This window comes from Channa argus, chromosome 16, assembly GCF_033026475.1.
Source record: "Channa argus isolate prfri chromosome 16, Channa argus male v1.0, whole genome shotgun sequence".
Classification (NCBI taxonomy): Eukaryota; Metazoa; Chordata; class Actinopteri; order Anabantiformes; family Channidae; genus Channa; species Channa argus.
In genome coordinates, this window is record NC_090212.1 from 6,105,761 (window position 1) to 6,121,283 (window position 15,523).

Consider the following 15,523-nt stretch of genomic DNA (forward strand, 5'->3'; position numbering starts at 1 on the left):
CACAATATCCTTTTGCCAATAAGAAACTCCCACTTTCTAAAGCACAGAACTGTTGTACTGCGAAGACAGGCGACTGGCGGTCTGGGCTTAAGCATCAAAGTAAGCAGATAAGTTTTGATTATGGAGAGACTCAAGTGAAAATGAAAAGGCTTTGGGTAGCACAGATGACTGTTTGTCTGCGAAAACTGTTTTGGCACCAGGTTTCCCCGTCAAAACTCAATAATATTCATTCTCATCTTTTTCTCCCGCTTTTCAGGGAGGTGCAGAGCACAACGTGCCTGTGGTTATATCAAAGATTTTCAAAGACCAAGTAGGTAAGAAAGTGCTTTTTCTCAATACTGTAATGGGAAGCTGGAAAATGTTGTCAGCGCATTGGTAAATATCATCAAGTTGATTGTAGAAATATCGATACTGTAGAGTTAGATGAATATTTTACAGGTGACATTCAAACTCACATAAAAAGTTAGTTTTAGAGCAACACCAAGTTTCAGATTTCCTGCACTGGGTTGGCTTTTTTAGATCACTCAATAATCCACGATGATCATTGTAAACTAGAAAACATTTCTATTCTAATCTCTCATACAAAAAAATTCAGACCATTAATTCAGTTCTGCGTAGAAGCCACTTTGGCAGCACCAGTAGCTTTGAGTCTTCTTGGGTAAGTTTCTACAAGCTTTTGCTAAACTGGCTTTGGGCAGATCATCCCATTCTTCCTGGCAGATCCTCTCACTTGTCAACAGATTAGCTGAAAAGCGCCTATGAAAGACCATCTTCTAGTCTCTCCACAGATGATCTATGGGGGTTTTTGGTTAGCAATCAGTGTCTTGCCTCGACACTTCACGTCAGTGTCTTGCCATGATGAATTCTACAATTTCTGGGGCTTCAAGCTTGAATTTTGCCCTGAGACACAGTGACGTGCGGGTACTTGTATACAGTGGTGTGTTTTATTTGCACATATATGTCAAATCAATCCAGGTATCCACTGTGTGACTCCAATAAATACAGTTCACTAGGAAAATCGAAGCAAATTATGTGGACCTGAGCCAGAATTTGCTTTTGAAAATGAGAGATAAAACATGTTTTGTCATGAGCACAGGTTCCATACATGGGACTCTCACTGTGTCCCTCACTTTCCAACCTAATATCAAAGTGTGTTTTTTGTTTTTTTCTTCAACATTGGCCATGCAAAAAGAAACACAAAGTAAGAAGAAGTATCCAGCAGAAACGTAATGTGAGCATGCAGCTTTCTTGATGGAAAAGAAAATACTTTAATGATGTAAAACGGTATGAGCTGATGACCTCTCAGTGTCCCGCTAGGATTCAATATCAGAGCATCGTGTGAGTGAATCGTCTCCCTCTAATTTGTCTTTTTGTCCACGTCCCTCATAAGACCGATTTGAATATCATGGCTTCAAACTGTATTCCAGAGGATGGTAAAAGCCCTTTTCACAGAGCCTTACAAATCTTTTCACAACAGAGCTTTCATTGTTTCCTCCCATACCACTGCAAATGAGTTGATATCCTGATTAGTTTCAGATTTCATGCTTTCCTGTTTTCGTTCTCTGAGCTGTAGGATGTTGCCAGAGATTAGTCAGACAGCGACACTGATTGCTATTTCCAACACATTACCATGTATGAAATGAGCAATTATTTTGTAATGTTTTCATTAACCTCTGACACTTGACAATGGACGCCTGCAGCGGATCAGACGGGGAAGCTATTCGTCGGGGACGCTGTGTTGCAGGTTGGTACATCAGTTCGTGACTTATTTGCTTCAAGGTTGATTTGGGTCACAGTCAAGCGTGTCAACTTGTTGCATCTACTTTGAACCCTGTTATTTTGACTGTGGTGTAATTTCATTCTGGAAAAAGGAAGAGAACATGTTTATATCATGAAGTTCAAATGTTAAATTCCAGTGAGTCTTTTAAAGTCTCACTTGAGAGATAATATTTTTGTGAAATGCTCTTTGTGAAATACAAACAAATGTCTCTTGTCATAGTAGATTAGTAACATGGTCAGCAAAAAATAACTTCTTTTGATTATTATAATCATCTAAACTCAAAAGTGTCTAGTATTTATTAACAATACATATTTCATCTTTTTCCAAGTTCATTTCAATCTGTCTGGCAGGTTTATTAGGTGAGCTGTTTATCTAGAATATCGAGTAGATTCATTGGACAGCCGAGGAATATTAACATTCAGACATTCAGCAAGTTATTATGAATTATATTATGAACTGAGTTGCTATTGCTTCCACCTTTGGATCACCCATGTTTCATATTTATTTGCAATATAGCTTATTTGAATTGTCAGGCTGCAGAAAAATTGAATCTATTTACATGCTTTAAACCAAAGCAAGAGAGGCAGGTTTAAAAACTCGGGCATCAGGGGTATGGAGGAACCAGACTGGAACACATACCCCAGTTTTCTGTGATGGTGCATAATAGTTAAAACATACAGCCGTATCAATAAGTAGTTTATGTTTGCAGCACCAAATGCCCATCAGCCATGTATGTGGATTCTAAGACTTGAGGCCTGCTGAGTGTTGACGGTGGTCATTTTATGTTTCTTTGTGGTTGTTTTGTGTCTCTTGTGACACTTGTTTCTGTTATTTCCCATGTCTTTTTGTTGTATTCCTACTCTTTTTTTTTTTTTAATTAACTAGTCATTTTGCATTTCATTGTGGGCATTTTTGCTTCTCTTTCTTTAGTTTTGTCCTTTTTGCATTGACCATTTTTTCTTAATTTTGTTGCTGATTTGTGGCTCTTTGTGGCCTTTTTAAAGTATTTTGAGGAGTTTTGCACCGCGTTGTTCTTGTGGACCAATCACACACTCCCATAGAAATGTAAGGGGACTTGTCTTCCCTCTCTTCTTTCCACCCCTGCTGCACACCAATATATACTTAATAAACTACTCACATTCTTTATTATATATTCACTTATATAATTTTCACCTCTCTCTGTTGGTTTCTTTAGGTCAATGGCATAAATGTAGAGCATTGTACTCATGAGGAAGTTGTGAGTATATTTGTAATTAATTGAATCCCCATCCATCCATTATTGTTCCACCCTTTCCCCCAGGTTAAGTCCCACTGGTTATCAACACAGAGGTGCTAATTAACTATCTGAGTTTCCATCTTGGCAGGAAACTGTCTTTATTTTGGTTTAAACTGTGACAAATTGAAAAGAGTGAAAGGGAGTAGATTGGTTTGGAAGAAATGAGGCAACTAATGTTTGGCAGACATTTTTACACACTGATTGTAGCTTTTTTTTAAATTATTATTATTATTTTCTTGCTCAGTGTCTCCCCAGTTTAGCTTCTCACTTTGTTACATATTCTCTATATTCTCTGCCACCATCCCCCATCTCCCACACACACTCTTCCCACGTCTGTCATCTGGCTTTTCGTGCAGCTCGAAACAGCTGTTCACTATATTCACCTTCAGAGCATCGAAACACATAATGAGCATTTTCTCTTCAGAACAAAATCCAGAGCTTTTAATGGCAGGCTGTCGCACTCTCAGCGCTGACAGATGCTCAGGCTAAAGTAACACACATACTGTACGCAAAGGACCTGATAGCAGATGTGCACATAGAGGATCCAAAAATCTTCCAAGTTACTTTTACTTTTTTTTAAGTTTTATTTTATATATTTGCCAACATACATGAAAGACCAATTTAATATTTCATCTTTATACGTTAGTTGAATGGGTGTTTAAAACCATGACTTGACATCTTTGAGGACGTGTTTTACATCACTTAGACATCAGATAATCAGAGATTGAGAACGTACTTCGTGGTGTCTGCTGTCACTTTACCGCCGCCCGTCACACGAAACGCCAGTCTTCAGTGATTGATGATTTAAATGAAGCCACTTCAGTCAGGCTTTAACGTATGATTACATATTTGTCACTCATCTCCTGTTACATTTTGTTTGCTCAGACTGTGTACAGCTTGACACGAATGTGGCTTGTTTCATTTATATGAGATTACATTTTATCTCGCTGCATCACCCACAATTTCTCTCTCTCTCTCTCTCTCTCTCTATCTCTCCCTCTTGCTATCTATTTGAATCTCTCTCTTCTTCCCATCAGGTTCACCTCTTGCGCACTGCTGGAGATGAGGTCACCATCACAGTTCGCTACCTGCGAGAAGTCCCATCATTTCTAAAACTGCCTCTAGGTAAGATTCCAGTAGTTATAATGGCATGTAAGCTCCCAATAAGCCTTCTTTTACCAAGCATTTTCAGCAATAAAGGCATAAGCCATATTTATGGGCAATTTTCTTTTTGGTCACCTTAACAGTTCAGAGCCGTTCAATAGGTGAGCATTTATTTCACATTAATAAATTGTAAATGCACAGTGGCCTGAGGTTAGCAGTAATGTCACAAACCTAGAGCTGCAGCTCCCTGCCCCTGTTCTTACCTTCAGCAGTTTGGTGAGATGAAAACAAAGACACTATAATAATTCATGTGGAGCCAGTCAACACTGAGAAATGCAGAGATGCAGCTAAAGGTGAGAAGACAGAGTAATTTGATACATTTTAAAAGGTTATCGTTTAGCTATGAAAACATTAACACCATTTTAGGGCTGCGTGATAAATTGTTTCAGTATCACCTTCACAATATGCACATGTGGACTGTTTACAGTCAGTTGTATGACAAGGCCAAGAATCTCAAAAAAATCACGTGGTTCTTTTCCCTCAAGTTCATCAGATGTAACATTATTTAGTCCTTGATAGTCCTTTTATCAAAAGTAAGTTGCATGTAACTATTTCAGCTACAAAAAGGATGATGACGTCCAAAAACAGCAATCACAGTAGGTACTTCTGTACTTCTGTACGCTTTTCGGTGCCTAACTACTTCGGCAGACTTTCAGCTGGAAACACCGTTCAAACTTCTAAACGTTCAGCTTATAAAGGACACTATTCTATAAGGCTTGTTTGCCTAACCAGTTTATAAAGAGGTGACATTTCGTTCAGCAAAAACAGTTCCGCTTCTTTTCACTTTTGCTTGGAAAATCCTTTCAGTGCCGAAGCATTCACATTGCATTTTCTTTTTGGAAATCAGAAAAGCAGTCACAGCTCATAACTGCTTATGGTATTGGATGCAGTAAAACCAGTTACATAGCTGTCCTTGAAGTGTTAAAAAGAGGCTGTTCCTTGAACACACACATTTCTTTGCTGAACTGTAAACGCAGTATATTTATTTACTTATTTAATTACTTAAAATTGAGCATCATTCACAACGCAAGCTGTTTGGAGCTCAGAGACTGCACAGAGCATAGATCAGTTGTGTTGTAACTACAGTTATCATCCTAATCATTCTATTATTCATTCCAATTAATTTCCAATGTTTTTTTTTTCCACCATTGTACAGCTTTACACCATCTAACCAAATACCCGTGACTTCCTGTTAGGGATAGTGATATAGTACACAGTTATATACACACTTAATACAGTTGGATCACACATTTAGCAAAGCCCCTTTAACATGTGGTGATTGTACTCATGAATAAATATTAGGGAAGTCTTAATTAAGTATTTTTGGACTTCATCTCGGTCTAAATCCTTGAATCCCTGAATATGTTGACTGCTGATATGGAGTCTGATTTAAAAGTTGTTTGAATCTGGGGAAACTCTTTACGGAAGAATATGAGATTTGGTTAAAAGCTGTGGAATAAAATAATAAGTTGACCTTGAATTAAAATTTTGGTAAAATATTTTTGATATCCCCTATCTAAGTGTGGCATGGCACATAACCCCCGCAAATGGCTGAATTTTTCAACATATCAAACAACATGACATGCTGATTAGGGAGTTTTAGACGAGATGGAAGGCTGGAGATGGAAGGATTCATTTATTTTCTTTTTACAATTTTTGGACAGGGCAAGGTTCAGCTATTTCTTGTGTCTTAAGTCTTTATGCTAATCTAAGCTGACACAGATTTGATAGGAATCATCACTGGGCATCACATCTGGATCTTCAGATGATCAGTTGTGTGTTACATGAAAACATCTACACTGCTGAGCCACTAACAATTGTTGTCTGATGAATTAGCTGTGAGGAAAAAGTGAATTCACACCATGTAATACAACTTATTTCCGTCTCTGCCAGCAAACATAATGATCATTTTGTACAATTTACCTAATTATGATAAGTACACAGATGTAGAAAAATAATTAATACTAATAGATGTGCAGAAATATTTATGGCTTAGTTGATAAACCAACACATTCTCCCAAATTCAAAGTCAGGGCTGGGAGTAATTCAGCCCTCACATTATGCCAGTATATTAACATTCATACAGGAGGAAGGTGTCAGAGCAGAGATGCTCAGGTTTTGCTGCAGGTTGTTTGGCCGGTGAATCGTGTTGGTTGCCCAAGAACAGAATGATTCAAGTTGAATTCCCTCTGAACTGTCCTTTGTTTTACCATGATACAAATGATGAGCACAAGAAGCTGGCAGCTGGTTCCCTTCCTTTAGTGTGAGTGAATCAGAAGAACCTCTGATATCATTTCAACTTCAAATTAATTCGTGCTGCATTTTTTCCTTTCGGATGCTGTTTATGGTCTGCACAGTTTTAGGTCCGGTCACTAGAACAAAGCCAGTAATAAACCTTACAATTTAACACCATCGACTGAATCATGGTTTATTTCAGCTTTAGGTGAAACTCTTGACTTGTTGTTTCTGTTTCTGAAGCAATAAAATAATAGACACAACACCAAGTTGGGCCAAATGTTTAACAATGATTCACTGTGAAGCCTTTTTCTGAAGAACATGAGTCATAGCTACTCCTGTCTTTGTTTCCTAAGGTTCTCCTGGGCCCTCCACAAATCACAGCAGAGTGTCCTCTCCACTCTTCGACAGTGGCTTACACTTAAATGGAAATGGAAACAACACAGTAAGAATATCTATTTAATACTGCAAGTGCAATATCGATTAGGCTGTGTTTGGTACCTTTTTTTTCTTTTCTTGTTTTATTCTTTAGGGGACAGATAACTGCAAATGTAATTAAAGCAGAATAAGCTAAAGTGAACATCATTTATTAGTTTAATGTTTAAGATGGCATAAGGACCCATGGAAATAATGCAGTATTTACACAGTATAGGGATCATTATCTGAGAGGCTCATTACCGTCTGCTAAATAAGCTGTTACAAAAATGTTTTCACTAGTTCACTTCGCAGTTAGATACATATGCTTTTGAACCTGCACATACATTTTACAAATCCCATAGCTGGAACTTTAGACATGGCCTACAATGAGCTGTGTTCAAGATGTACAAGATGTCCATTAGCAGTCCATTAAGACTGTCAGCGCCAGTCATATTGACAAATGATGCTCCTGCTTAAAGAGCCTGTTTTGCAGACTGTCTTTGGGGGGAAACACAATTTGCTGGTAACTAAACATCTTTTAAGATAATCTATCTGCATAATGCCCTTAACATTATACAGTAGTCCAAGACAAAATTGAAATATGATCATGTGGTTCGAAAGGCTCAAGTTAAGCAGCCAACAACACTGTGTAGCCTTCTGCTTAACAGCTGGACACATACATCAGCCAAAGCTGTGTGGTCATCTTAATTTAAATAGAATATTTTTCATTATGCTTTGACTCTAAAAACCAATGTAAGGAATTACAGTTTTAAATGTAGTAATTAATGCCACATACAGTTCTATATTATGAGCTTGTTTGTTGGTATACAGGAGCTGGATTGTTTTGAGTTTGACTAAGTGCAGTGGACATCCTTGTTTGATATGTACTGTATTAAGTTGGGGAGGAGCATAGAGGTAGAAAAAGGAGCCTCAAATCTTGCCTCCCGGCTACTTCATAGATTAATAATATACATTCTGTGTCTTGTTATGTTGCTGGCTAAGGATATTTAAGGCTTCATTCAGGGAACACCTGGGTTTTGTTGAGTTTGGATAATGTGTGGACCCTATTGCTTCAAGACAGTGAAGACAATGCAGCTCCAGTAGATTAGCTTGAGTATCAGTGTACATTATTTTATTTCTATAGTACATGTACCTGCTTTCATGAATTAGAAGATGATGTGAGTTGTCCTCCATAAAAAAATGAAAGTTAAAAGTGAATAGTTTTTATGGGGTTGAGTAATTAGTCAAATTATTTAGGCCTGAATAAAACCTAAATAGTAATAAGACAACATGACACCTTACTGTAGATTGTCAGCAGTATGCAAACACATTTCTTTACAGTAGCTTGTTAAAACACTCAAAATGTAGTGTCCAATTTGTCCAATAATCTGTTGGTGTCTCACTACATTAATGATAAAATAACACTGTAGAGGTTAGTGAGGGCAAAAGTGCCAACTATTGGCCACCAAGGCTCTGTTTTTATCATTCTAGCTTGGTCAGCAGAGCTGACCACTAGCCAGGCAGCAGCAGCTGCACTATCAGCAGCAGCCTGAGCCTCTGCCTCTCTTTGTGGACTGTGGCTCCTACAAATCCACTTTGACTTTGACATGTTAAGTGTGAAATAATCCATAACATCCGCTTCGCATATATACTAGGATTCAGTTTGTCTGTCCAGTGTTGCTTCAGGCCCTGATAGCTGACTTCTGTGGAACTGTTCCTGTGGCAGAGGGATAGAAAATGAAACTTATCTTAGCAACTTTCTCTGTTGTTCTTCCACCACAAAATAAATTTAAAAAAAGGCCCAGAGGTGAAGTAAACTAGGTTGTTAGCTGCAAGCATACAGAATGCGTTGGCAAGTTCTGTGGATTTTATAAATCTAAATCTTAACTCCAGTGATTGATGCAAGAGACTTTGCTTGGAACAAGTTTTAAAATGAGGAAAGCAGTCCTCAGTTTCAAAAAGTCTTTTTACGAATGGTAGATGCATTTTATTTTATCTTATTGTGAAATTATATCAGGTTTTTGTGTCCCTAAAAATTGTAATTAAAAACAAGACAAATAATGGTTTTGTTGACATGTAAAGACATTTTATCAATGTAATGTAAAGGAATGTGCTTTGATTTAATTAATGTGATTATCTTACATTAGGGGAAAGTCCTGGCATTCATTTCAGCTTTGACAATTTTTCTCATAAAGTAGGATGTTTGTCTTTATGTTGTAGCTTATCTGATCAGATTTGATGTACAAACTGGTTCTGTTTTTCTAGACTTTCACAAAAAAGGGAGTGGGGAGTGAAATAGATACTGATTATTAGATGTAGAATGTGGAGGATTAGATCATTTATTAATTTTCATCTCATCTCCGCAGCCATTTGATCGATATGTGATTACCGCACACCTTAGCAATAAAGCAACACAAATACCGGATTGATCTCCTGTGAAAAACCACACTGAAGTTCAATCAGTGGCCGTGGGTTTGTAGGGAGAAAAAGGTCAAAAAGAACAGTTGAAATCATTCATTTGACTTTTTGTTAACCTGCAAAGCTGGTGCTGGTGATGTAACACAGTCTTACAGAGGTAATGGCTGTGATTGCAGTTTATGCTGCTGGGACGACATGGTTGGAGGAGGGTCACTGTACTGTGACAGCAGATACCATAGAGAAATATTTCAACCTTGCCAAGAAATTTGTGAAACAGTCAGTTTATTACTTGTGTCAATATGAAAAATACAGCACCGACTTCTGAAGACATACTGTATATCTCTGTCGTGGCCATTCGTCCTAGAAAAATATCCCAGGTTAAGGTCATGGTTACCTATTAAATGTCTCCGTACGTAAATCCACTGTGCTGCACATGGTACAGAACTATGAAGCACATTGGCTTAAATTTTGTGTAAAACTAAAGGTTTCTACAGTATACAGGAGGACTGGAAAAACTTTTACTGTTACTTTTTATAGATGAAGTAGAGTTTAATTCAATTTAAAGTCCTAGTAGGAGCCGGAGGAGGCAAAACATCCATGTGCACTTGGCCTTTGCATAGTCTGCATTTTTTTCAATGCTGCGTAGATGCACGTAGTTTATCTGGGGGAAAGTGTATAATAGACTCTGGCACTTGCCTACCTATGCAAAAACAAATAAGGAATGACTCAGTGTCACATAATAGGTCAGCTGGCTCCAGCAGGGATGCTTACATTTGACTAACCTACACAATTAGCTCTGTGACATCCTCGTGCCACATAGTATTTAAGAAGTGGAAAACACAACCAGTAAGAACTGGCCTCCAGTTAATTTTGCTCATGTCAAGTGAGGTTCTTCTTGCCTCACAAAATAAAAACTATTATGTGAGTGGTTGTTTTTGTTCTTAAAATAATTGCTTGTAGTGTCTTTTTTTTCTGAACAGTAAACCTTGTGAATTCATTTTAATGTTTAGAGAATAATGATAGAAAGCCTCCAGATAGAGATTTGCAGGAAAGTAGGGCAACCCATCACTTATTTTTTTTTTCCGCAAAAAGAAAGAAAATAACATTGAATGCCATTAAGCAACTCTGCATTGTATGAAAAAGTCTGTAATGGAAAGGATCATTACGCCTGAGGTTGGGGGGTTGAGATCGTAATTGACCTTGTGCATACTACACAGCTTCTGCACTCTCTGTTTAGTAATAGAGATGAACTTGCTAATATTTCTTTCTTTCTTGGCCGTCCTCTCCCTTTTTAACAAAGTTTCTGAAGATTATAAATTAATTTCTAAAAGAGCAAAGTCGAGCTAAATGTGGAATGAATAGTGGACTGCTACAGGAGTTTCCACCTAAAGGCAAATGTTGCACTGTATCTGCTGAAAGTGGAATGAGATGTAAGCCACGGGACACACGAAGTCAGCCGTCAGGAGGTGCCAGACAGTTGGGGAGTGTTTGTTGGCTTCGTCTTTGCAGTGTTTCCTACTGGGACCCTCATTGACAGCTTTTTCCCCTGAATCTACAAACATAGTAGATCAGCAGCGTCCAGCAGTAAGTGGCACCGCTCTGATTGGCTGTTCTGCTTTCTGAAACAGTTCATGAAAAGAATCCATGGTATTACAATGCCAGTACATCTTCTACTGTTGTTGTAAGTTGCTATTGGACATATACTCAATAGGAAGTACTGTCTGTCTGCTGTGAGCCACATTGGTGTAAATGACAACTCTGAGTGGCCTGACCAGCAAACATGTCCAGATAAAGTGTCCAAAACCCCTCAAACCCAATTAACTAACCTAAGATTGACCAGCTGTTTTTCCAGTATTAAATGTATGAGGACTAGAATTTCAAAATGCAGTGTTCAAGTGCTCACTTTACAACTAATTTGCTGGCTAACAAAGAGAAAGGCTTTGAGTCATTTGTAGCAGCTATACTGAAATGTTTCTTTTAACTTAGATATTGTGCTAGAGCTCAGTGTTAACCCTCATGTGTACCACTTCTTCTTTTTTCAGTATCAAGTATGTAGCTGGCCAACTGCCAGGCTCTTCCATGGCTGGGGATTTGAATTTTTTTATTTTTATTTTTTAACCAGCATGACCTTGATGATGAAAGAAAGACGCAAAAAACTCTGAGACATTTTGTCATTCATAAATTCCCGAGTCTATTATCTTGTTTCAACCAGACCCTATGTTAGGACAAATTAGATATTTGAAGAAAGCACATGAAGAAAATGCTTTTGATGAGAGTTTCTCAGAACTACAGAAGGGCTTCTTTTTCAACGCAACATTTTTCATTAATGCTCAACAGTCACACGGGGAGAAATGATAGAGTAAGAGACAGCAATTTCTTCCCTGACAGCAGCCCCAATAAACCTGGATCCAGTGCTGCCACATGGGGCACAGCCTGCTGAGATGCATGATGCTCCCGTTTTCTTGACAGGACATTGTGAGCCTCATATCGTCCTGTATAACTGTACATTAAATGGCTTTATGCTGTGAGGATAGCCAGAGTTCACTGGGGATGTCCAAACTCATTCTGGTAAATGTAGGGGAAGAAAATGGGGAAATGGGGTCAAAGTAGGGAAATTGAGACAAGGCTGATACAGGGAAATTGCAATTTGAAATCAGAAAAGGACTCTCACACTTTTTTAACCATCTAATAATGATGTAACGCTGAAAGCTTGCACTGCGAGATTAGTGATCTTTTCCCTATGTTGCCATGTATGCCACTGAGAGCTATCATCTGTATAACCAACACTGTCACCTGTAACTGAACGTTTATGCTGTCAGAAATACAAAATTGTAATTTCCAATCACAGAGATGGGAAATAAAAACCAAAAAGAAATGAAACGTGTAAACAAAATGAAATAAACCAGCCATGTAATGTAAGCGGGCAGACACTTTTATCCATATCGATGTTCTGACCAAACCTACTCACGTACTGATCTAAAAAAGTGCTAAAGGCAAACATTAAACCTGCTTAGCATGTTAGCATTGTGTGCATGCTATTCGGCTAATGTTAGCCAAAGCACAAGGTTAAAGAGCAATAGACATTTTTCAGACTTCCACAGTGTTTTACCAGAACTTGCTAAAATTGGGCTGCTTAACGTCCCGTTGTAAGTTACGACATAGGGACAATGGCATAATCTAAAAATGGGAGCATTTGTAGTGTACCTGAATCTGTGTACAGTAGAGAGAGATATAAGTGATTCAAGTGGTGATGATTTGTACCCTGAGACATTAAATCGGACATAATCACGTTTATCAAGCATGTCGCATAAAAATATTCTGGCATGTTGTTGAAATACAGCCACCTGGCTAAATGTCCGGCTTTATGAATGTTTATGCTCATAACTATACAAATACAAACATTTTATACATTGACAGAGAAGTTGAAAACACTACTGCAATCCATTGTGTTTTTTTTTTTTTTTTTTTGGAAAAAGGTCTATTAGCAGGTGAAGCTGCTATGACTCGTTAGTTCGTACATATATTATTTCATTCATGCATTCATTCAGTCATTTGCTCATTTACAGTTTGTAATAATATTAACAATAATAATTAGTTTTTTGAATTATACCTGGTCCGTCCCCATTAATGTACTAGGATCCACGAAGAAGTGACTCAATGAGTGAAGAACAGCACTGTGGTTCCTGGTTTTCTGCTCTTAAGCAGGTGCTTTGTCAGTGTAATCCACTCTGACAGCCTGATAGTTTTCTATTCTGTCACTTCCTCTCCTTACTGCGAAGCCCCCACTTGAGAGTTAACTCAAACATTTTGTTCAAGGTTGACATAAATGGAGCAAAGGATGATAATTTCTTCAGAAATGTGGTAATCACTGGTGAAGGGTCCTGCATGTGACATGTAAAGCAGTAATGTTAGGCAGTTTTTTGTCTGCTGATCACTATAGGCTCCATTTTATTTTTCAACTCACTTTCTGGGATGAACACACCTGCAGTACCTGCACTGCGTGTCTAATGATACACGCGCTACATGGGATTGTTTAGATGAGATTTGGGGGTTTTGTGCTGACGGATGATCTCTGCAGTAATGACACATGATGTTGCTAAAGCTTCACCCATTTGATCCCTAAGCTTGTAACTCATTACATAATGTGAAATGCATCTGTTCTTCATTAAGTGCTGTGTGATTTGCATTTAAATGTGCCGCTCTTCAAGCTATCAGAGCTTTTGTCAACACATTGTGCTTCAGGACCATTAGGATGAATGCGTTTTGATGCAGTGCCATCAGTCTCTCTGAGGGGGATTCAGCAAACCTTAAAGTTTCAGATGCATCTGAAACATGTCATAGTCTGGTGTTTTCCCACAATTAACTTTGATACCAGTAACAGAAAAACTAGTTAATAAATGACAGTGGGGTTGGTTTAGTGTGTTCATGCACTCGAAAGCTCTAAACTCACTATACACTTCTGGCAACCACACAAACAAACAAACAAAAAAACCCACATTTCTTACAGCTCCTAAGCCATCTTCTCTGCATCATCAATATACTTCTAGTATTGTACATAGTGCTTTTTTTTTTTTTTGAAGGAACAAGCCTCAATGCTCAATCTCTAAGCAACAGAGCCATCATACATCTCCCCTTCACGTCTAAACTGGTAAAAAATACTATTTGCTGCCAACTCACTGTCCATCTGTCTCCTAATCTTCTTGACTTTTAGATTTTATTCAGATTCAGGCAAATACACTTATTAATTAAGTGTCTCTTATTGTAGGATTATAGATCTGTGTGCTGCCTTCGACACTGGATGATAACACTCTCCTACACTTCTTAACCTGGGTGGACGCTTGCCTGCTTCCGCTCATGTCCGAGTATTGTACATAATGATTCAATTCTCTTACACTACTACTACTACATTCAACCTGATGCTCCCTTTTTGAACCATTTTTGTTGTGCAAAAATGTTCTGAAGAGGCTCAGTCACATTTAAAATAAATACAACATAAATTATCACTGCTATGCTGAGACAGATTTCTAACAGCCAGACTCCTCCCAGCTTTCTGGATTTTTAATAACTTCTGCCTTTGGAAACCCAGAGGAGTGTTGCTTGTTGGTTCAGTTTTAATGGCTTTCCTTCATAAATCTTGATGGCTGCACAATTTCACAGACTGTACAGTTAAAATTTTCAAAACGCTTGTTTTGTTTTAAACCATATACAAAATAAACACTGCATTTTCCAATTTATTTAACACAGCCAACATATGCACAGTTTACCAAGCTCACCATCAAAAATGTTTTTTTGATGCTCTTATGACGTCTAGAATCAAATATTGCATTGTGCTCTTCTCTGGCGATCCCCTGATAATAGTTAGAGGTTTTCATACTGGTCAAAAACAGAGCTCTGTGTGTGTGTGTGTGTGTGTGTGTGTGTGTCTGTCCAGTGTTACATTTTAACCTGTAAAGTTTATGCTGAAGGTGGAGTTGGTTGGTTGTGTTTTCAGTGTTGTGCTGCAGTGCATTGTGTAGAAAGACTGCAGTCTGCTCCAGCTATTCTCTCAAACCTCTTGAGGAACACCTGTAATAGAATTTCAGTTTGCTGAAAACACTTGGTAAAGAATTAATATTGCATGAGAATCAATTAAAACAGTAGGGACAAACAGTAGGGTTATTGCTTGTAAATAATGTCCTTAGTATCATCTGTCACATCAGCATCTATTACCATCTCATTTCACATTTAGGCCATTGTCAAAGGAAAACGTTGACACAAGTCAGTTTTAAAGTGAGGCACTGTTGACAAGCACAAAGAGACCTGCAAGGCTATGCACATTGTTTTTCTATGCAGTCCAATTTTGAGCATATTCTAATCTAGAGAAAGAAGTGTTGACCATTATAGTGATTACACTGTGAATTGCTGTGAAGTGCATTCTAATATAAAGTCTTGTTTGCGGCTGTGTGTATTGCCACTATCATATACCCATAATTCAGTGCATAGCTTTCAAAAACAAAATGTGTTTCCATGCCACATTAACATCTTTATTGTTGCCATAGGGCAGGCATCTTTAAACTACTAATGGCTTATTACTGCATGTGAAAACCAAAATGCACCTGTGTATTTGTGCCACAGTCAGAAGCTTATACTGGGGACTCGCTTGTTTTCAAAAATCCATTACAAGAAGCTCACAGAGACTTGCCACTGCCAACACGAATATAATCCATCAATTTAAACAAGTCTATGACGTCATA

At 38.0% G+C, this 15,523-nt stretch overlaps 1 protein-coding gene across 3 annotated transcripts in view; it reads left to right on the forward strand.

Moving 5' to 3' along the window:
• The window catches only part of sntg2 (syntrophin, gamma 2), a 68,164-nt gene that overhangs the window by 21,901 nt on the left and 30,740 nt on the right, over window positions 1-15,523 (forward strand). Inside the window, exons 3-8 of one of the 3 annotated variants that reach the window (XM_067480862.1) lie at window positions 43-99; window positions 257-314; window positions 1,701-1,744; window positions 2,976-3,017; window positions 4,094-4,181; window positions 6,812-6,900. In XM_067480862.1, coding sequence (XP_067336963.1) covers window positions 43-99; window positions 257-314; window positions 1,701-1,744; window positions 2,976-3,017; window positions 4,094-4,181; window positions 6,812-6,900 — 378 coding nt within the window. The remainder of the gene's footprint in view (window positions 1-42; window positions 100-256; window positions 315-1,700; window positions 1,745-2,975; window positions 3,018-4,093; window positions 4,182-6,811; window positions 6,901-15,523) is intronic. The other 2 variants (XM_067480863.1, XM_067480864.1) reach the window with 2 other exon arrangements.